Raw genomic sequence first — 23,358 nt, forward strand, 5'->3', positions numbered from 1 at the left:
ATACAAATTAAGGAAATATAGTACTGCTACAAAAATTATTTCGATATATCAAATTGCTTTTAAGCTTAATGCGATGTGATGGAACATCACATCGAAGTTGTTTTAAGTAAAAAAATTGTTTCAACATTGCGTTCCAACATATACAAAATAAAAGACAAATGAGACACAAAATTGTTTAAACTCATACGAAGAAGATATGTTTTTTTTTCATTAACGGGATCTGTGTAAAGGTTTAGAATTTGTGGCTTTCGTGATTAAAAATATAATAAAATCCATTCAGCCGGGGTTCTTTTGGATCCAATTTCAATTTCGATTCTTAATATTATTTATTACTTTCAATATAACTTATGTCAGTCGTACTTTATGGACTAAAATATACACTCAATTTAAAAGAATACGATCATATTTATTTTACTTGTTATTGTAAACAGTTTCTGATAGGGCTGTTATTATTATTATATCAGCTCTATTACAGTATTATAAACAATATTTTTTTCTTTTTTTAGTAACGATTTTTCCAACACAACACAATTTTTACCAGCACAAACACTACTAAAAACAGCCAAATACTAGCAACAGTTATAAAGTAATCCCCTTATATATTATATTTTGCTATTGATTTTTATTAACATAGTTTAGAAATATATACATTATTTTCGTCATCATCTTCATCATCAGCCCACTGCAGTCCACTGCTGGACATAGGCCTCTCTCAATATTATTTTATATTGTCATAAATAGACACGTATCCGCAATATATATAATAACGGGAACATTCTGCTCGAGCTCTAGGCGACTCCATTAAGTGTGATTAAGTAAACTCTCTCACGTCGTATATCTTTACGAAGGAGCACACCCCATAGAGTTACGAAATATCGGACGCGACCAAAGAGAAATAATCCACTGGCATAAATTAAAATTAATGAGATTAAAAGAGCCCACGGCAAGTCGCCTACGGTCTTGCCCTAACTGAATTTAAATTACTTTCTCACCTCTTCTGAAGTGCATAATGGCATTAAAATTGAAATTATTAACATTTAGTCTGAGCACAGAGATTATGTGTCTTTTATCGTTTGTTATATTTATTCACTGATTATTTATATTTTAATGATTTATTCCCCGTTAATTTGTACCTATTTTTTAATAAATATAGTATTATAGTATTTGTACCTATATATAATAAATAAGTAAATTAGATAATTATATTTTTAAGTTTTCAAGGATGAGACCGTGAAGGGGGTGGGGAAAGAATGATTGAAATTTTAATGACGTAATTTTTAGTTAGCCCCAATAGCGAGTTTATTAGTACCACTGGTACCACGGGCACTGCTAGTTGATAATTGGCTGATACTCGTACAGTACTGTCAACATTAGAAGATAGTCTCGAGATCTCGATCTCGAAAATTCAAGAAGCACCTATATGAGGGGATTCTTGTAAGGTCGCATGCATTCATTAAATTAACACAATATGCGCTAATTGCCAACACGTAAATACAACCCTGTGGCTGCATCTACTTCCTTAAGTAATATTAGTTATTAGTGCTTTTGACATCTACAAGTACAAGTATAATATTCTGTTTTATTGACAAAAAATATTAGGCAAGCTAATATGAACATATTTCCAAGAAAAGCTGTATAAATAATTAAATAACCTTATGCTAAACAAAAAAAAAAATATGTACATTACATTTTATTGCCTTTAAGTCCTATTCTAAAATATTTTTGTTTTGGAGGATAAATAAAGTCATTCGGTTTTCTTCTCCTTAGTCTATTATCTACCTATACAGTATTCTTAAACATATATCATATAACAACATGCATATATTTGCATATTAATGATATTGCATAGTCATAAGGACTATGTAATAAAATTAGTACCCATAAATTTGTCATCGTGGTATAATCCTGTGTAGTTATGCAACATCGTGACCTAATGGTCTACCAACAACATGCCACGGGCTAATATCACATAACTATTACAATTACCATGACATAAGCTATAGTTTTCAACCGACTTCAGAAACAAAGAGGCTTTTATTTCATCTCTATTTTTGTATGTCACATTTCGCCATTCTTAACCGATTTTGACATAATTTCTGTTCTCTGTCTTTTTTGTGAAATCAGAAAACTTTAAAATCAACAGTACATTTTTTGAGAAAGCCAATAAGAGGTTTTCAGAGACAGAGAGAGAAAAAAGCAAAATGTGGCAAACAGAATAAAGATCAGAGGTAAATTACTAAATATTAGTACTTCTAAGTACTAATATAAAATAATATAAGTTTCACAATAAATAATAGCAATGTAACACTTATAATTATATTATCTTTAATAAATATAACACTTACATACTTTAAGAATTATACGATAATTGTATCTGAATGAGAACTTGTGAGGTGTGTGTGATTGTGTGTATAAGAAATAATATTTGCGTATGTGAATAATTATAGTCTATGTTATTAATTGTATTAATGTGATGAACCTACGCAGACAACATTAACAAAATGCCGCTGTATTCGTTACAGTGATACTTTTTTCATGCTTTATAAAGATTGATCATGATTGATCAGTTTTTAAATGCAGATATTACAAAAAATACAATTAACTAATAATATAAAAGCAAGTTTGTCTTGTTTGCCAAACCCAGTCATGGTCTGTTATGGTCCCACGGACAAAGTGGTAGGACGAAACTAGTTTATATAGTTAATAGCAAAAATAATACAGGTGCGTTCTATGAGCTTATTCAAAATTTTGACGTAATTAACATTTAGTCGGCTCCAGTCTGCCGACTTATCATATTCTGGGGGCTAAACTTACTCTCGCTCCCAACTTTCATTAAGATGTGCAAATTAAATTCGTCCTCGAGACGTTTTTTTAATAACGGCCATCTTCTTTTAATTAAATTTAATTATAGGTGACGCCAAAAGATACGTTAAGTGTGAAGGATTATTAAACGAAAAAGCATATTACCATACGAAAATTAGTTAAGACTTTTGCTTAAAATATATTCGTTGTTGAGACGTTGACTCGCCACTACGCTGTCTTGGAATTTGTATTTCGGAATCCATACTAATATTATTAATGGACGGGTTTTCATAAAGGACATCGTGAAGATAGATTGTTACAAGAGGACGGACGTTGACTATCTTCTATCCCAAAAATTATTTGCAAGGAGGTGAAATAAGGATTGAAACTTTCTGCAGATGAAATCTCAGGCAACTATAAATCTATTAGTTCATCAGTTTGTTCAACCTTATCGCATTTTTAAGATGGGTATACATTGTAGCATTTTTAAGATAGGCAAGTGAATTAAATTATGTTATATATTTTTAACATACATTATATATATATATATATATTTAATTTATTTGACGACGAAAATAGCCCATTGAAACAATATTTTTTATAAATATATATAGTGCGCTGGCTAAGAAGGTATAATCTGTAGAATGCAATATACATTAAGTAATAATTTAGTATTAATAATGTTTCGTAATATTAATACACAATTTTATTTATAAAATTACATAATATTATAGTACAATACCAATGTACTCACCAAGAAATAAACATACGCAACTGTACGTATATTCAGAACAATAATAATAATACCCATAATAAGAACTATTACCCAAATAATTTCGAGATATTTTTTTGTAGTTATTATTTTTTATATATAAAAATAAAAAAAAAACAACTAGACATAGTGATAATTATAGTCTACCGACGAATACTACTCTAATATTGTGACTCCACATAACTTGGCTCTATGAAACTCTGTGAAATATACAAATACGTAAAAATTCTAAATTTGAACTGTGTGCGCCTGAAAACTAGGAGATATTGATTGACCGCTGTAAAAAGTCTATCTATGTATGTCCTAAAATCCTCGTGTGGGTAGACAGTTCTTGACGACCAGTTGAGAAGTTATAAAATCAATAGATAACAAACAAACTCGTTCACATATCCACAATATACGGGCATGGTTATTGTTAATTCATGTGTAACACACACTATGTGTATACATTTCAAACTCAGATAATTATTGTTAGGTGAGATTACAAAGGAACATTCGTAAACTGATAAAATGTACCCGGGGGCTTAATAGTTTATGTTACCTATTCTATCGGGCTACACACGGTTTAGAAACAATACTGTTAGGTGTTTATATCAAGTTTCCGAACTTGTGCCCCAGGCCAGAGAAGTAAAAACTACATAATAGTCACTCTACGATATTAAGGAAATTGCAGAAACTAGAAGTGATATTAAAGATGACAGAATCTTGGGTATAAAATGGGTAAAATATGTCTATTTTACGAACTGGAATATTGATCCATAATCAAATAAGACACATTTTTATTTATTTCGGCAATAGTTTTATTTTTTACGAATATTTTAAATTAAGGATACGTCTAAATCGTTTTTTTTTGTTTTATTAATTACTTAATACGAATTTTAAATAGAATTAAATAAGGATATATAAGTATCCGGAATAATTTAATTTAATATATTTAAATATTGTTGATATTTATATATCCTTACTTAATATTATAAATATAAGTGTGACTGTTTGACTGTTTGTTACTTCTTTATCGTACTTATTTATCAAGATAAACTTTGTACAATATTTATTTGATCTTCTAAGTCAGCTTCTAAGCTACTTGCCTTTAAAGCTCTATTTCAGTTGAAGTGTAAGATCTGGTAGTGAAATTAACAATAATTTGAAATTATTTCTATTTTTTAATTCCGTACCTAGGAGGCAAGACGTCTTGCTCAAAACATCGTGGCATGAGAAGTGGATAAATTAAAAATATATTTAAAATGTGTACCATTCCCGAATCTATAGAAACAATTGCTTTATTTCATTAACACGTTGTATATCTACGTTGAAGGGGGCTTAACATGAGTGTTGTTAGTAGGATTAACTAAACCGATAGCTAAGCCGCAACAACTAGGAGCGTAATTACGGTGCCCAATCGACTGGGAAGATTTTTATCACGTATAATACAAATGCTTTACGGGTCGCCTGGGCCTTTAATTGGGTTATCTTTGAGGGTAGCTGTGTAATGGAGGTGACGAATTTCATTCGGACAGACGAGGGAAGGGTCACTTGTGTTGAACAAATCTGAACACTTTTATCCCATTGTTTTTTATAGTGTAGTGTGATCGTCGATTCTTTTAGCCATTATAAATACCTATATATTTTTTGGAATATTCCAATAGCATATATAGATACTAGACTAGACTAGATAGCTCTATGTGATATGTACAAGGTTTCATGTGCCAGTATTGTTATGTCAGAAATCACGTGCTTCATAGTTTTATAAGAAAATGCAATGAAAAATAAAATTAAGTTTTGCCTGATAGAAAGTGGCAACCTCGCTATACATGACCAGCGGACACTCACACGAACATCACATCCTTAGGTACCGCTTATTAATTCCATTTCTATGGGCTAGATACCATCTATATATCATACCACCAAGCAACTTGCTTTTTAACCACCAACGTTGAGGACATCAACCTCTAATTTTCAAACCGATATATAGCTTAAAAAGCAAGTTGCTTGGTGGTAGAACAAGATAAGACAAAGAAAGGAGATGGTTGTACAAAGTCTATTAGTTGTATATAATTTCCATTGGGTATACTAGTGTCACGAGTGACAAAGAAACATATCGTATTTCAAACAAAAATCTAAGTGAAACGATAAAGGTAAAAAGTATATATTAGTAACAATAATTTCATAGAAAATATAATATAATCATAATGGATCCAAGCGATAGGAAATAATTTACATATTCAAATTTAATAAAATGAGTAAATGTACATTCCTTTTTTATATAATGTTTACTTAGAGCATATTAAGGAAGAGGGATTAAAAACTCGCTTTGCATGGTATATAATATTCATTTTGTATCCGCTGTTGAAATACAGTCCATTAAATTATACAAAATATAATTCTCATAATATTTTGATTTTTAAGACCCGGTTTCGACCATACAGAGACTTAGGTAAAGGACGAAAGGTATTAATAGAGTACAATGTGGCATCCTTTTTTATTTTCTAGGTGTTCTAAAAGGCGGTTATAAAAGTAAAGCCAGACTTATATGATGTAATAGATGAAAAAGTCGACATTTAACCCTACATCAAATCTGGCCGGTATGGTTAAAGTACGCTAGGAGGTTCTTTTTAAGTAAATTTGAATTAAAAATTTATGCATATTAGAGTTTTATTATAGAAAAAAAACACTTTAAATTTATAATACTCCTCTTTTTCTTTAATAACGCCATTCCTTTATTTAATGGAAGATCATGAAAATTCTTCCCATCATAAAGACCTTCAAAAGATTTACTATATTTAATCAATTTGGTATAAAAATATTTTTTTCATTTCCATTGCATCTTTCAAAATCTTGGATGATTATTTTTGCAAACAGTTTGTCTTCAATAAATATGTCTAAAGTTTTTTTTATAGAATCAAATTAATTGTAATTTATAATTTTATAAATTGTATTACAAAAAAATATGCATTTAAACACAGCAAAATTACTGTGCTCTGCTGTGACATAATATAATGACGGAAGGAGGTTTAGCGTAGGTACCAGTTGGGGAGAAAGAAACGTTTAATAAAGTTCGGACATTATTCGAGATAATGCTCCAAATCCCAACTCTTTATTAACTTTTGTCTGTTCTGGCCTTGCCCCGAAAGCGCGAGGCTCGATTTCGCTACACGTAGGCTAGGTTTATTACTAATCCACATATTTTGATTAAACTGCTCTTGTTCGCTGTGAAAATGTTTTGTGTATTTGGACTTAAGATCTAAAGAGAGTAATGTTTATAAAATATATGATATATATGAATGTAAAAACCTTGAAGATACTTCAATGCGTCATACAAAACACAGCTAGTGGAGATATTATGTAAGTAATATATTCTTGCATGCATGTTTCTAAATATAAGAAAATTCTAAAATCTATTTTTTTTTGTTATTTATGTTGTATACAGGTAATTTTTATCTGAATTATTTACTTGTCAAAGATAAGTTGTTATTAATCTTAATGCTTAAGAAATTATACCTTGAGAGTATACAAAGTTACAGGTGTTTGTAAAATGTATAAAAAGTACATAACATACCAGAAGAAATGCTTTTCTTCAAATATTATTCTAATAATTTATTTTACGCCAAAGATTATGCGTATAAAGAAAAACACTAAATTACATGGAAACAAATAAATAGATTCGATATTACTTTTTGAACGAATCGATAAAAACATCATTTTGTTCCCCTAAAAGATAAAATGACAAGAAAAAATACGTAGTTTTTCTTCGTTTCTGTTTAACAAAATGTTGGAGTAAATTGGTGTCATTAGACTCTGTCTTATGAACGTTTGATGGATGTGAAGATCCAATTTAGATTATGTTAATGGAGGATTGTCTGACTTTCACGCTTTGTAAGTCACCTTTCGTATCCTTACATCAGTAGAACTCATAGACTTGTGAATGTAATAGACGGAAATCGAGTTAAGTTCAATTATTATTACATCAATTTGTATAGAATTATTTTGCAAGTACCTATATTGAATGATAATTTCTCTCATAAATATTTATATATTATTTAGTGAATAACAATCGTGTTTCATTCCAGTTCTAAAACATTGGATAATAAGTATAAAGTAAAACAAACAATAAGATCCTAAGTATCGTACAGAATAAATACAAATATATATATTTTTTAATCCCAATAACTGAAACGATTTTGATGATTAATGCTATAAGAATTCCCTTTGGAATCAGGAACAGTATTCACTTGTGCCGATTCCATACAAAATTCAGTAGTATTGACCACGTTATTTTTTGTGGACTAAACAACAACATTTTAATAAAAATTACAGATATGGAATAAACATAATACTACTCAATAAATTCTGTCACAATATGAACTGAAATATATAAACTAAAAATTATGATGAATATAATAATCATTGGAAATAAAAAAAATTTGGTTATTAATGTCTAAAATGTAAAATGAACTAAATACATTGCGTTTCATTATCACTACCGCCACATTACAAAAGTGCATTAGTCATGAACTACGAATATTTACTATTATTTTATAAATAATAAATTATAAACTTACCATGCATCTTGTCATTAAGCAATGTGTATCTGGGGTTGGTATTGATGTCAAGTGGCAGCGAGTTCATAAGCCACTTGACCTTCGGGGTTGGGTTGCCGGTGGCCTGACAGGGCAGGGTTGCTGTGTGACCAACTTCCACGACCATTGTGGTTGGGGGAGGTGTGATGCTCGGGAAACCGGGGGGAACTTTATCAGCTGCAAAGAAATATTTTATTAATGACATAGTTGTATCTTAAAAGTAGAATTACCCTAAAGACAAATGTTACAATATAAAAGTTACGGTACTGAATTAGGTAGGTATGTAATTGGAATGGCAAGCAATCGTTCCTTTTATACATGAATAGCACTGTAGACATCACGTTATCATCTCATATCATCTTTGCCAAGCTGAAGAGGAAACGCCACTACACATTCTATAGCCACAATAGATCTATGAAGATCGCAGTGCTACATGTCTTACCATCTGACAATAGCCCAAAACCCTAAATAAAAAAATAATGTTACGCTAGCGATACCACTCTCACGCGTTGCCATTCCGGAAGTTTAAACTAAAACTACAACGAATATAATTTTTCGCGAATACACATAGGTAGTTAACCAAATCAAAAATACTCTCACAATACTCAACAGCTTACTATTTGCTTATAAAGATGGAATAAGGTTTAAAGAACAAAAAACACGATATGAGACTTAAAACACTATAGTATATAGAACTAAGTAAGTTTAGACTAAAGGAGAAACGCAAGAACAACGTGTTTAAAAAGAAATTGTACACGGGCAACGAAATATTGCCTTTAGAATAAATGTTCTTAGCCATCTCTTTGTATAATATATATTTATACTAAACAAAAGTTTGAAGAACAAAAATAAGTAAGAACGTGGTACTTTTGGACTAGTTTAATTCATAGAGACTTATGAAACTAGTCTAACCAGTTTAGTTATATAAACTTATTTTTTTTGTTTAAGTTGGTACTATTTATTCGTATAACTATTAATTAATTCTTAAATAATGTCTTAAAATATTTTTATAACATAAATGCAATTTTACCATTGTTGGAAGCAAATAATGTATGTATGATTTACTATCGAAAGAAAATTATTTAATTTTAAGTATAATAAGCTATTAATTAATTATTGTTAATTAATTAATAGCTTTAAATAAAAATTATATCATAGTTACAGTTGAATACGAAACATCCTAGAAAATTTTTATTATACTTAAAATTAAATAATTTTCTTTCGAATATTTAAATACACTACTTATATATAGAAACATAAAAGTATTTTATGAAATTATAATTATGTATGTCTTTTATTATAAAACTCGGGAGGGTATGGGAGTCCGTACAACGGACACCTCAGTTTTTCTCAAACAATAATCCTTAGCAAGCATTATCTTGTAAATGATCATAAAACACGATATAAACAGTTTATACATTAATTCCAATGGAAAATTGTGTTCTCGTCGCTTGTTACACTCAGGTGAAGTTTCCGCCAAAGTTAATGTCCTTTGTAGACTAATTCCAGCTTCGCGAATTGAAGCGGAAATATCTGGTTGAAATCTTAAAACGGCCGTAAAATTTCAAATAGTGAAATGTTAATTCGCTAAATGAAATTCTCCCCCGCTTTTCGGCCAAACTGAACGAAATTTGATTAAGTTACAAGGCTGACATTATTTCTTGGGGATTTTGTATTTGACTGGTTTCGTTTCAGTAAGTCGGAGTGAGACAGACTCATTATAAGTAGGTTCAGGCGGTGAGATTGCTTCGTGAACTTTTAGATGCGAATGAAATTCATTGCCTTGTAAAACTCCACGATTAATTGAATAAACGGAGGGGTTTGGTCTGTTTGAAAATTAGCTAATTTGAAGTATTGTGTACAATACTCTAACTGTTGTAGATACTATTATGTACTTGGTACAATTGAAGTAACGATAAATGATTTACATATAAATTGTCTTAAATGTCTCACTCTCTCTCTTCAAGTGTCAAGTCTCTATTAAATATAAATGTATAAGCAAAAGACATAAGGCATAGCTTTTAATTTTCAGTGGCTTCAATTAAATAAGTATTACAATTAGAAAAATAAATATTATTAGTTATATGTTCTTGAAAATATAACGCCGGCGCATTTACATACTTTCATTTTACAATATAAAGTTAATATTTTAAATTATAAACTATATATATTTTTATTGATATAACATAAGATATATATCTAAATCTAAGTTCTTTGCACTTTCTAAAGTAACTTTAATAACTTTAACATATTTTATTTTTCCGTATTCTCGAAATGAAAATAATAAAATGTTCGTTTGACTTGTGGAATACATATAACAATGATTATGATGAAATAGACATGTGGAATGTATTTTTTTATAAAATTATATAATAAAATTATCGACGGTAGAAAATAGAAACCAATATTAAAATCAACACCATTCCATATAAAGATATAACTGGGTACTGATAGTACAAGTTAGGGCCTTGTTAAGGGAAATTTCAAGATTCCCTTTGGGTTTTACTCGTTTACATTAATAATAATTATAACATTGAACGGGTACACCGTTGCGGAGTTGGCTAATGATTTATATAGTACACGTGATATTATTTAATCTCTGCTTCAGGGATGTATGTTGTTTGAGGCGATAATTAGTTAATTTGCCCTTGGTCGGCTTGTGGTATAAATTAATTAGTGTTATTCTGGTATTGTAGGTAAGTGTTTAGTAAGTTGGGTTGGACAGATTAAATTAAATATATCAAAGACGCTTTGTAGACGTTTTCCTACAGATTATTAAATGGTAGTCGATGCTGGTGTTTGTACAATGAATGAATGCGATGTACTAAAAAACATTAATTACTATTTGTTTAATTACTGAAACCTCAATGCATAATTTTAGAAATAAATGTGGACATGGAGAACTTCAAGGTATGACCTTGAGGTGTTTTCACAGTCTACCATAGGGCTAATATTTATTCATATGGGCAGTGTATTACCAAAATTATGTTTATAAAAGAAATATACATTTAATCTAATTATACATACATATATATGTATTTATAATTAGATTATGTAATACAAATTTTTTTTTTTTTAAATGTACATAATTACAATAATACAGATTCAAGTAAATTCAAATTAGGGAGAATAGAGTGACTACCAGCATATGCTATTGAAAAAAAACAAAAACAAAAAATCTAATCAGTGTTCGCAACCTGAACAGACCAGTCCCCACAAGCAGCACCCGTTCACGAGTATGACGTATGAGCCAGCCACCATACATAATATTATCTCACATTTCAACCGAAACATATCTTAAAAAGCAAGCTGTTTGAATAATAGGTATATAGAGGTATATAATAGGTGAGAGAATATCCAACTTTGTACAAAGTTTACCTCCGTATTAGGGTTAATACTACATATGGGTCATGTCTACATTATAGGAGCAAACCACAGACAATAAACTCGGTTACTTGCTGACGTTCCATTGGTTTATTCTTTTCAGTACCCAAATATATTCAAGCAACTTCAATAGAATCGATGAGGCGTGAAAATCGCTTTAAAGTATTCATTGATTCCTGTCACCAGGACCTTTAATGGTGGAGGCATCAGTGAACTTAAATTGAAACGACAAAAATGCATTAATATTGATAACAAATACTTTTTTATTAAAATTATATGCCCTTACATAAAAATATGTGCGAACGTCTTTAAACAAAAACAAAATACGTATTAAATTATCGATGAGTAATGTTTAATTTTAATAAAGTCATAAATAGCTATATAGTTGCATATTCTAGTTTACAGTAATTTTTGTTTATATATTTCTTATAGCTTTCTATATATTATTTTATAAAATATCTAAACTTCCCGAATATTTCTTAACTTGGAAAATATAAGAAGCCCCCAGGAACTATAAAAAGAATCATGAATATTTACTCAGTCACAATATACATATATAGTTACAGAACTAAGAATCTAGTCTATTTAAATGTTTATTAAAAAGGAACAAGATACTGAAAAATATCTGTAAACGTAATAAAACATGATTAATAACTCCATAAAACCTTTCTCACAGTCATATAAAACCGGAAACGTATTTTCTTAAATGTATATTTAATATATACTTATTAAGGCACAAAATCACATTGCTCAAACAGGAAATATATCAAATTGGTACATATATACAGATTACCGACGCATGAGATTTTCCATTCCCGGAATGAAAGTTGGAAAGCCAAGTCAGATTATACCTCGTAAATTCCAGTAGGCGAGTGTTAAGCGGTTACCATGGCAACAGAGCATACACGCCAGTGTGCACACAGCCTATTTTATAGCGTACAGAATCCGATTATTGTAGATTGTTTTTGCTACAGAATATCGTGGGAGATTTTGTCATTGTATTGTGGTGTAGGTTAGAAGATAAATTCATAAATAGTTAAGAGTGTGTTTTTATTCACCTAGAGTATACCGACTATAAATGCACATGTATTTTGCGCTCATTTAAAATATATTTTACATTAATATAACTAGTTTTACGTACTACATAAATTTTTGAAGCAAATCCATAAACGAACGAGGTAATATAAAAAATAATATCAATATTGTATTTTTAAATAAAAATATATTTAATTTCCTATATATTATATTATACGTATACAAGTTTAAGTAATCGAGTTTTAATAAAGGAATATGATATTGCTAGTAATTTTTACATAAAACCAGGTAGAAACTTGAAATTGACAACGACTTACAATTGGCAATAAATGTCTTCGCGTCTTTTAATTTGATTGATTTTACTAATATTAAAAATACGTAGATAGATTGTTATTTGTTACTCTTTGCACAAACATTTGTATTCATGAATATGATTGTTTGTATCGGTCTGGATGTTTTCTGAAATATTATATGATCTATACGCTTATAACTTATACCAAAGCATAACTCGATTACGCGATAAGTTTTGAGACAATGTCGTGTTGATGTGATGTGACAAGACGTTGTTTAGGAGATCTCGCTTGCAACATTATAGATACTAAACAAAATTGGGAACGTTATGGCATACGGCAACAAAAAGTAAGCAAAAAAATCGAGTTTGTTATCGTAATCTTACTTTGGTTGTTAATTTTAATTGTCTAAAATCTTCTTTTGAGATTGCAAGAGATAAAGCGCAACATTATAGAACTGTGAACAAAATTGGAAATGTTACGCGAAAAACAGAAGAAAAGCAGGAAAAATCGAATTTGTTTTTGTTGTAATCTTGCTTTTTTTTGGAAATTTTAATTGACTAAAATCTTCTTTTGAAACTGTTCTCTGTGAAGTTATTATGTTTATAATGTATAATATAATTAAGCTGATGTCCTTCAGTTCAATTTCTTCAGCTTTAAATTATTATAAGAAACATAATAAGAAAATATAATATAAACTAGTAGTAGTCACAAATTCTGATATTGTTATTAAATAGAATCGATTCAGTTGACGTTGATTTCTATGTCTTTGCCTGAGATTCTAGCTTATAATGTGACAGAAATAATTACAGTTTTCGTCTTAAGTTTGTTGCAATGTCAAAAAACACAATATTAAAAGTTTCTCATTTGACTGTCATGAATTTATCTAATTATATAATTTTAATTAAAATTAATACAGTTCAAATTGTTACATTTATTAAATAAAGTAATAACTGTGTATAACGCGGTTGAAAGAATAAGCCCATAATAAAAATCTCTCACCTCTGCATTTCAAACTTTTTAAAGGCAATCTGTACTAACTTTCCTCTTTGTACAGTCAGCTCTAAAACCGCAACAATAAGGTTTGAAATTGTTCAACATCGCGCTCAGTCAGTGGTGTGTGTACATAAATTTATCGCAAACTTGATATTAATTACGTCGGCAGTCAGAGTACCCGCAAAATTGTAATATATTGTAATATTCGTTGCGTATAATGTTGCAGTCACGTCTTTTAATACAAATGTATTATTTCCTTTTAAGATTTTAATGATTATGGGTATTAATATCAGATCACGTAAATCAAGTCGCCGTGATAAATGCAATAACGATTTGGTTGGTTGTTTACTTTTCTAAAATACTTTTTCATTTAAAAAGGCGCCACGCCATCATGTCTCTAAATAAATACAAAGTAAGTAAAATGTCAAATAAATCGATGCACTGATATAAGTAAGGTAACATCATTCTGATGTCAACATTTTAGTGATGACGAATTATACGAATATCTATAAGAAAATATCGAACTGCCGTTTTTTAATATCGATGCTGTAATAAAAGATAAGATTAACTAACTCTTGGAAATATTTAATGCTGGTACAGATTACAGCTTATTAAATCTTTATTTATATTATTAATAAAGATTTAGTAAGCTCCTAGTAACATTATTTTATTTGTACTCGGTACATTCTTGATTTCCTGGAAACTGCAATCAATTTATTCAGTAATTTTATAAATTGGACTTCCTTCTACAAACTTTCTATTTTATCCTGAGCACAATAATATGATAGTCACCTTAGAAAATAAATATTATAATTTATACTTAGGGACAAAAGTATGATATTTGATGTATTTCGAACACTTAGATAAAATACAAAATTATACGTCGCTGACAGAACCCTACGCATTACTAGCGTCGTCCCTATAATTTGGTAACAAATATCTAAGTTTCTTTGTTCATATATTTTCTGTCTCATTCAATCAATCTACAACTTTAACTGACCGTCCCACAAAACTTTCTATATACTGGTATACAAATTCTGATTATATATCTAAGGATAAAGGGCTTTCAAGCCGGTGACGTCAAATAAAAGAGCTCTTTGACATTAAGAGGAATGAATTCAATAATCCTTCACGATGGTCGTTTTATCCGATATATGGGACAGTGGATTTGCGGCCGGTTGACGTGTGTCAAGCGAAGCGCTGAAGATATGTTGGTACCATAAAAATTGTATGTACTGACGTACTTACAGACTTTATTTATAACTAGATATTAGTTACAACATTGTCAGTTTTTTTTTAATTATATAGATAGCCTATGACCGCCCTTGTGTTTAACAAGTATCTAACATTAATATTTTAACAAATTTATTCAGTTTGTTTGTCGTGGATGCTAAGAAATAGACATATAAGTTCCTTTTTGTAATATTAGTATGAAATATGAGTGGTGATTTCGCCATCGTTAACTGTGTTCATACACATTCGGCTTGGGTTAGTGATAGTACGAAAATGCACTTAGTTAGTTCAAGTGGCGCATATACCATAATCCTTTCCATAGAAAACCGCGTACAGGTCGACCTTATATTGTATAGGTACATTACTAATATTCCTCTCTCTTCTTACGGACGATGATAGTGTAATGTTATATGAATTATTTGTTAATTTATATTTTTTTAATTTCTCCTACTTATTGTCTACATTAGCATACAATTCAAAACTACATTATATATATATTAAGTACTAGCTACTAAATGGGTGGTTCCGTTTCAATTAATTTATTCTCGAATTATACATTTAAGTATTTCTCAGAAATAACTTTATTGTTTTATAATATCTATAACATATTATATGCAATCTCGACCTTCCTACGTATATATTTAAAATACACTCTGATCAACTATGACCAAAATTATTACATTGTATATAATAATAATGATAAGATAAAATAAATTATATTATCAATCAAACCAAACTGTAACAGAATTGGTCCTAAACAAATATACATGTAGATACTGTTAAAATGTAGCATCTGTTAGTTAAAACTTATAAAATAAACAAAGGCTTCATCATTAAATTTCTCGTGAAATGAGTGACGAAAATAAATTTATGGTATTTTAAGTATTTTTTTCTTGCATCAGTGTATACGGATGGTTAAGACATTTATTGTGGTACTATTACAATTATTAACTTGTTTCAAAAAGCATATGGATTTAATAAAACCTGTACTTTTCTAGTTTGTGTATTTATCGAAAAGTTCCCCCAAATTGTTAACGATCAGGAAAAACGCTGTACGCGTTCAATTTTTCCACTTTACTTACCTATTATTATTTATATTGTTAAAACTAAACGAAACTGGAATAGGATTGTGGTAACAAATAAGATTGTAAATATACATTTGTAACAATATTACTGTAACTAAGAGTGAAATAATAAAGAGAATAAGAAGAAGGTCGTCAGTGGATATCAAATCCAAAACACTAAATCAACTTACCCCGATACTCGTCCTTTGGACTTTGATACAGATGTCCACTTGTACAATATCGTGTTTCTATTGCAACTATTTCAGCGTTTCCGAATTCAGATAATTGCGTTTATGTGGGATGGAATTGTATTACTGATGTGCACGTTTGAAAAATTGTATTCCGGATTTGCTCGAACAATTTTATTTTCTTAAAATACATATAATAATAGAAATAGAAATAGAAATAGAAATAATCTTTATTCAAATAAACTCATTACAAGCACTTTTGAATAGTCATATTTTGATTCTACCACTCATTCGGAATGCAGATTCATCACAAGAAGAATGAGCAAGAAACTTGTGTGTTGCTCTTTTTAATAGATGTTTTTTTTTTTTATATAAATAATTACAGTGTAACAAGTAAGAGGCATGCGACAATCAACATAGAAATCGCTACGCACTCATTATTAGTGTAATCAGATAATATTGTCAGTGCTATGTATTTAAAATTTTTCTACAAAAACATTATTATCGTTAACGAATTCTTCAATTTTATAGTAAGCTTTTTTGCAAAGGAAGTGTTTTATTTGACATTTAAATCTTTTTTCTGGCAGATTAATAACTATAGAATAATAGCTAACTTGTCTGTATTAATAAGTATATTCAATTAGATAATTATATAACATATATATTTATAATGGAATTGAGACATACAAGTAAAGACAAACTGGTTATACGAAAAAAAGGTCAACAAAGTCTGCTTAACAAAGATTACTGAAAGAATTAGCTGATTTATCACTGTTGAAATATAAAAAGACTAATATTTTGAATATAATCCGGTATATCATGTCAATGAGTACATGATAAAGCCATTATAATATTTAATTATTTTAATTCTTCCTGTTTTACTAGTAATTTCGATTCGATATTTTAGATGACAAATAAATATGAAATCATTATGAGATGCATACATACATATAGATAAATTCCGCAAATAAAATGAAATACAAATTAAATAATTAGATCTTGCTATTTTTTCAAGTTATCACGTACTTAAATAATTTTCCACTTTGGAACCTTCTTTTTAACCGCAATGGGTAAGAACCACAGTAGGTTATAAACTGCTAAATATAACTATTAATAATCTAGTTTCATCCGTACCAATAAAAATGTTCTATTGAGGATACCTACAATAGAATAATAACGTAATCAAAAAGTGTAATACGGCGCCAGATTAGTTGATAATTAAATGTCGGAGTAAAAAAGTATTTTATTTAAAAGTACCTAAGACAAATTTAAACTGAAACAAAATATAATAATAAAGTATTGAATTCAGATTTTCTAAGAAACAATAACCAGAATACGCATAATATAGATCTTTTATATTAAGAACTAAAACACATGTTCGTATATTTTGTATGGTCGATATAAACGTATAGTCCATCTCTAGGAGATTAGGACAATGTATACACATTGTCCTAATCTCCTAGAGATGGTATGGTCGTATAGACAAACCGACAGTACGGATTAAAAAGGCGACCTCTCAAATTTTAAGCCTTCTAAATACTCACATGTTTAAGGTTTACCTTTTTAATCACAACGAAAATGAGTAAGAAAAGCCCAGAAAGGGATCAAAGCGACTCTTGATATTTACGCGGGCTGTTTAATTACTTTCACCTGTGAAGAAATACAGGTACTTACATACATCTTTAATTAAAATCTCAAAAACACTTTAGGTTGGCAATATTAAAGGCTACAAATAATATTATTTATGTACAAAATAATAAATTAAGGTTCACGAGTCTTCTCGCGATGTTATTACCAAATATCTCTAAGTGCTGGAATGTAAAAATTATGACTCCATTTTATGTATGATAATACAATGTTTTTTATAAGCGAAATATTTATGTTATTCGCGACTGAGTGTTCAAATATGTTACTGAGAAAGAAGAAATTAAATTACAATGTCATGTAATTTTTAAATATAAATTGTTTGGGCTTATGTAAAAAAAATTTTCGCTTAAGACATCGTCAGGCAAAACTTCAAGTACGCATATATTTACATAGTAGGGATGGTATTCAGGTTTTAAGGTATTGAGTTCTTGCGCATGTACGCAATGTTGGAACAATCATTTTTAATTCGGAATTGATTATTGATCACACAACCCCTTCCAGTTCAAATGTGTAGCTTAATTTGTTCTAAGCGCGAAATCTGTCGTAGAGCTACATTTGTTAAATGCTGATGATATTTAGTAGATACATCTTTATTGCCATTAACATATGTACAAATATGTGGTGTAAAGAAAGGTGTAGTTTACTGTTAGACTTAAAAAAAAAGATATCAATACCACGTTATTTTTCAATGCTACGCGGTATATTACCAAAATTTGAGAACATTTATATTTTATATGCGTTTGTTATAATTATTTTAAATTATATCTGTAACTTTGTTACAACTTTGTTATGTAAAGCACTACCCTTATCACTGCGCCCATTGGAGTTAAGTGGACTCTACAAATATTCACAAGTGCACTTGACTCCAATATTTGATCCAACATTAGTCAAATAACTAATCGGATAACACTCAATATCATCCAACATATTCTAAAACTAAGGCATCCGTCCCATCTCGTGTATCAAAAGGCATCGGCTTACTTGATCAAGGAATGGAGTAATTCTTCAGAGGCGGGGATTTGGGAGCGGCCTCTCCAATTCCCCGGGACATTCGAGTAATATGCTTATTTGCGTAACCCGACTACGGCTTAAGACCCATTGTTGTCGTATTGATGGAATATTTTTCGAAGAATATGATACCTATATGTTAGAGAGAATTCAAGGATGAGTTGATTAATTTTTATATCACGGGAACAAAATACGAGTATACGGCACGGAAAGTGGTGATCCTTATCTGTAAACATGATCTGTACAACGAACATCGTAAAATATATTTATAAATAGAAATAATGTATATAACAAATGGTAAAAGATTTTTTAAATTAATTCAAGTTTCCGAAGATTGTACAAAATACTGTACAAAAATGCGCACCCTCTTTAAAATATTAGTATATTTGTGTAAATTTCTTGATACAATGTCTGTACTTTAATTTAGTTCATATATTACGTTATGCAAATAGTAGTATACCGCTGTCGGCATACCCGCGTAATACTGTTATTACGCGGGTATATTATTGCTACGTGTAATAAATGTACTAAAATAAATTTAACAAACCCACAAAACTACAATGTAAAGGCTCCCAAGGCGGCGACTTCTTAACGCGCTGACAAAAAGCATGTAAAACTGGAATATGAGGCACGGTTCAGCCATTACACTGAATGAGAATGTGTGTAAAAGTGCGCGACACGTGTAGCTAGAGAAATCCAGCCATTTGCTATCTCCTCACCTTACCGTGCTGCCTTTGAAAGAATCAGTAAATTTGCCAGTTATTCTGACTGGCTTACATCGCAGTCAAATCAAAGATCCATATAATATGTGAGATCAATGCCGTTTATTTATATTAATTTTTCAACAAATTATTAAAGGCTATGTTTACTATACTTTTTATTTAATTTACAAATATTTCAATTGGAAATATTGAAACTGGATTTAAAATATAGAATTTCAATATGTAATCTCCATACCTACTGTTGAGCGTAGTTTTAACACAATCCAACTGGATTGTGTTAAAACTACGTTACAGCATTACATTTCAAAATAACAGTGAAAAACTTTTCACTGTTATTTTGAAATGTAATCCTGGTCAGTTAATGTAATTAACACCAAATATACATTGAACTAATACAGTATAAAAATCATTAATATAAAAATCGGCAAATTCCAATATTGTTGTTTGTTAATCTGATTAATGTACACGTATATTATTATTATTATTATATATTACTAACCTCAGTTACATATTTATAGTGTAAAAAATACAATACAACTTGACAAGTCAAGTAGAATTATCTACTGTCCTTGTACAACGACTGAACACTTCAGCACCAGGTAAGGTCATCCCATACAATGGTCCGCAGTTGAAATCTTAACAATAACTGTGGAAGCACATTTGGGCTCTTGTCAACTTAGGATTACACGTCCTCGTGACGGATACAGGTGCTTTACGAACGTTGCGACAAAATGGGCACGATGTTTTATATTATACCGCATTTTTCTTCTGTGCAGTACATTTAGGTAGTAAGTAAATCTCAGCCATTTTCTCCGTTTTGAAATCGGTGAAACATGAGTACTAAAATGGCACATTTCAATATTGGCCAATCGTATTGGGTTTATGAGTAAACTGTAAATAACATACATATGTATACTGAAGGTGAGCTGAACTAAATCTGATGATATAGACTCCAAAATTTTTAATTCAAGCGTTGCACCTTATAGATTTATTTTTTATAAAGAATTTGTAACTTTTTTTAGTACAAATAGTAAATTATTATTTAAGTAAGTATGATATATAAATTTGCCTATAAGTATAATAGAGTTACTAGCACTAATACAAATATTCATATTATAGTCGAGTAATAAAATTAAGTTCAATATTTATTATAAATCTCAGGTATTTTATAAAATAATTTCAGACAACAAATCTAGAGTATTTCAAGAATTTCTAGCTCCTTGTCCGAGTGAGAAATCTGCAAACAAGTAATTTACTGTTTGAAAGAAACAAATCAAGATATCTAAATAAACAAATATATATTTTAAAGATGAAATATTTCATGTTTGCTTCTAAGGTATAAACTGAAGTCAAAATATTAACAAATTTTAATGTAAAAGCTTCTTTTAAAATAAAATAATGAATATTAACAGAAGCTTCAATTTTATTTATTTAAAGTGAATTTCGTATTATGTAGTTATTATGAAATTTACTTACAATAAAATTCTTAAATGTAATAGTTATAATAAAACTACAGCCCTGTATGCATGGATGATCTAACATGGCTCTATATGGAGTCACATAACTTTTACGATGCATACAAAAAGTAAAGCACTTGCATTACATTACTAGGCCGTTTGATACATGCCAATATTATAAATTAAATTCAATAAAATTTAATGATATAACGACCAAATATAATTATTTTTGTCTACTGAAAAAAAGGTAGGTGTGTTTCTTTGTTTAAAAATGAGTTTTTCTAAGTAATTGATGAAATAATTCTGCACAATGAATTTAAACACGGTTTAAGCAAGATTAGTTTGTGTGAAAATGTGATTCGCTTAATATATATATTTTATTCAAATTATATTTTTTAATGTAATTTTAATGACAAAGATGCTGTCCTGATGTTAACTGGTAACCGTCGCCTATACATGTATACATGAACTACGCCTAACAAGTGATAATGGGACGGCAGTGATACGTTGTTATTCAGGGGGAAAAACATATCATCATAAACCGAAACACACCTTACATAGCAAGTTGCTTGGCGGCTAAAGTAGGTGTATAGAGGTATCTTTGTATATATACATTTATATTGATTTAAAAAAAGTAATTCAGTATAAGGGCACAGCCCAGAAGAGGAATGAACCGCTTCCAGTCTGTGGATGTATGTAGTTGGAATGGTCATATATTTAGAATGCGCGTAGAATGTACAGCATCGCGTATAAAATGTTTACGATATGCTTGGTACGTCTTTTTCAACCTAAAGGTTCTCAGTATCTCCATAAAAATGTGCAAACAAAAGTGAGTGAGGTTTTGTTTGCGTAAATCTTTATTACTTTCTTACAAAATCACGCCATTTCCTCTTAGGAGTGTGTGTAGGCAGAGATTTACAGTTTCAGTAACTCATATGCCGCCATATACTTTCATGAATATTGTAATTTATTATTAACTTGCTGATACCTGTCATCATGTTTGCTTTTTGATAAAGACAGCTAAGACCATCATTGTGATACAATTTAATATCATGTCAAATTTTATTAAGATGAATTCAAGATTAAAAATCAAAGAGACAGTTATACAGCTACGCTTTCGTATTTATAAAATATGGATTTTAATAATTGAACTAATGATTTTGGAGTTGCTGGAAAGAGCATAACTGGTAATTGCAAGTAATGAATTTGCTGCATCCAAGAAGAATAGCTATTCCGTAGGCATGTTATAAGAAAGACAATTGTTTTAGACATTTTTATGGGAACACTATACAGAATTCCGTACAAATAAATTTCTAAAATATGCTTTCAAAGTTCGAAATATGCTGGTCGCTTTCGTACATAAGATAAGTCAGTAAGGTCGTCTAAATATTCAGAATGACTAAATCCTCAGAATGTTTTAACCAACATGACATTCATTGCGTTGGTCGTTTCTATAGAAACTTTCCAGTTTATTCAATCACTCATTCCACAAATTATTAGAAATTTTTACTGAATAAACTTCAGAGGAAGTAGGTTCATTTTTAGATTTTAATTTGTATGCGAAATGTTAGTTCATTCTGCACTTATTTTGATGTTTAATTTTACAATCTGCTAGCATATACTTTCATATTGCAAGTAATTTAGGCCTCAGTTAATTAGTATTTATCTAAAACAACATGTATTTAAAAGAATAACACGCTAGATTCTAGTTCATTCTTCATGTGATAAGTCCGAATGAGTATAAAAAAAAAGTTAAACTTTACTTCTACTCGTATTATATTGAAGTTATTATTAATTAATAGCTACTTTTTATATAACAATGGTAACAAACAAGCATACGGCCCATCTGATGATACTCGCTTACTATGGCCTATAGATGCTTGAAATACCCAGGTGAGTCACGAGCACGTTCTGTAACTTAAGAAACTTAATATACCCTTTCTGAATACACACTTAGCTGTACTAGTAACTAGCTAACCAGTGATACGATCTACTAAATATTTAATCATTACAAATCATTTAAAAGTGATGTTATATCAAGTGTCAATATCCCTCCAAACCTATATAACTTACAAGAAATAAGTATTCTAATAAGAAGCGGGAAGTTTTTAATTAAATACTGGGAACGGCGGAGCGGTCCCCGACTGTACGCACCAGACTTTATGCACATTCATAAGTTTAAA

At 29.7% G+C, this 23,358-nt stretch overlaps 1 protein-coding gene across 6 annotated transcripts in view; it reads right to left on the reverse strand.

Moving 5' to 3' along the window:
- LOC131845693 (tyrosine-protein phosphatase Lar) overlaps window positions 1-23,358 on the reverse strand; it is a 408,432-nt gene that overhangs the window by 49,297 nt on the left and 335,777 nt on the right. For all 6 annotated transcript variants that reach the window (XM_059194792.1, XM_059194790.1, XM_059194791.1 and 3 more), the window contains exon 6: window positions 8,134-8,328. In XM_059194792.1, the coding sequence (XP_059050775.1) occupies window positions 8,134-8,328 (195 nt within the window). The remainder of the gene's footprint in view (window positions 1-8,133; window positions 8,329-23,358) is intronic.

Source organism: Achroia grisella, unplaced genomic scaffold (assembly GCF_030625045.1).
Source record: "Achroia grisella isolate CSIRO2021 unplaced genomic scaffold, CSIRO_AGI_Agris_v1 utg478, whole genome shotgun sequence".
In the NCBI taxonomy this organism is placed as follows: Eukaryota; Metazoa; Arthropoda; class Insecta; order Lepidoptera; family Pyralidae; genus Achroia; species Achroia grisella.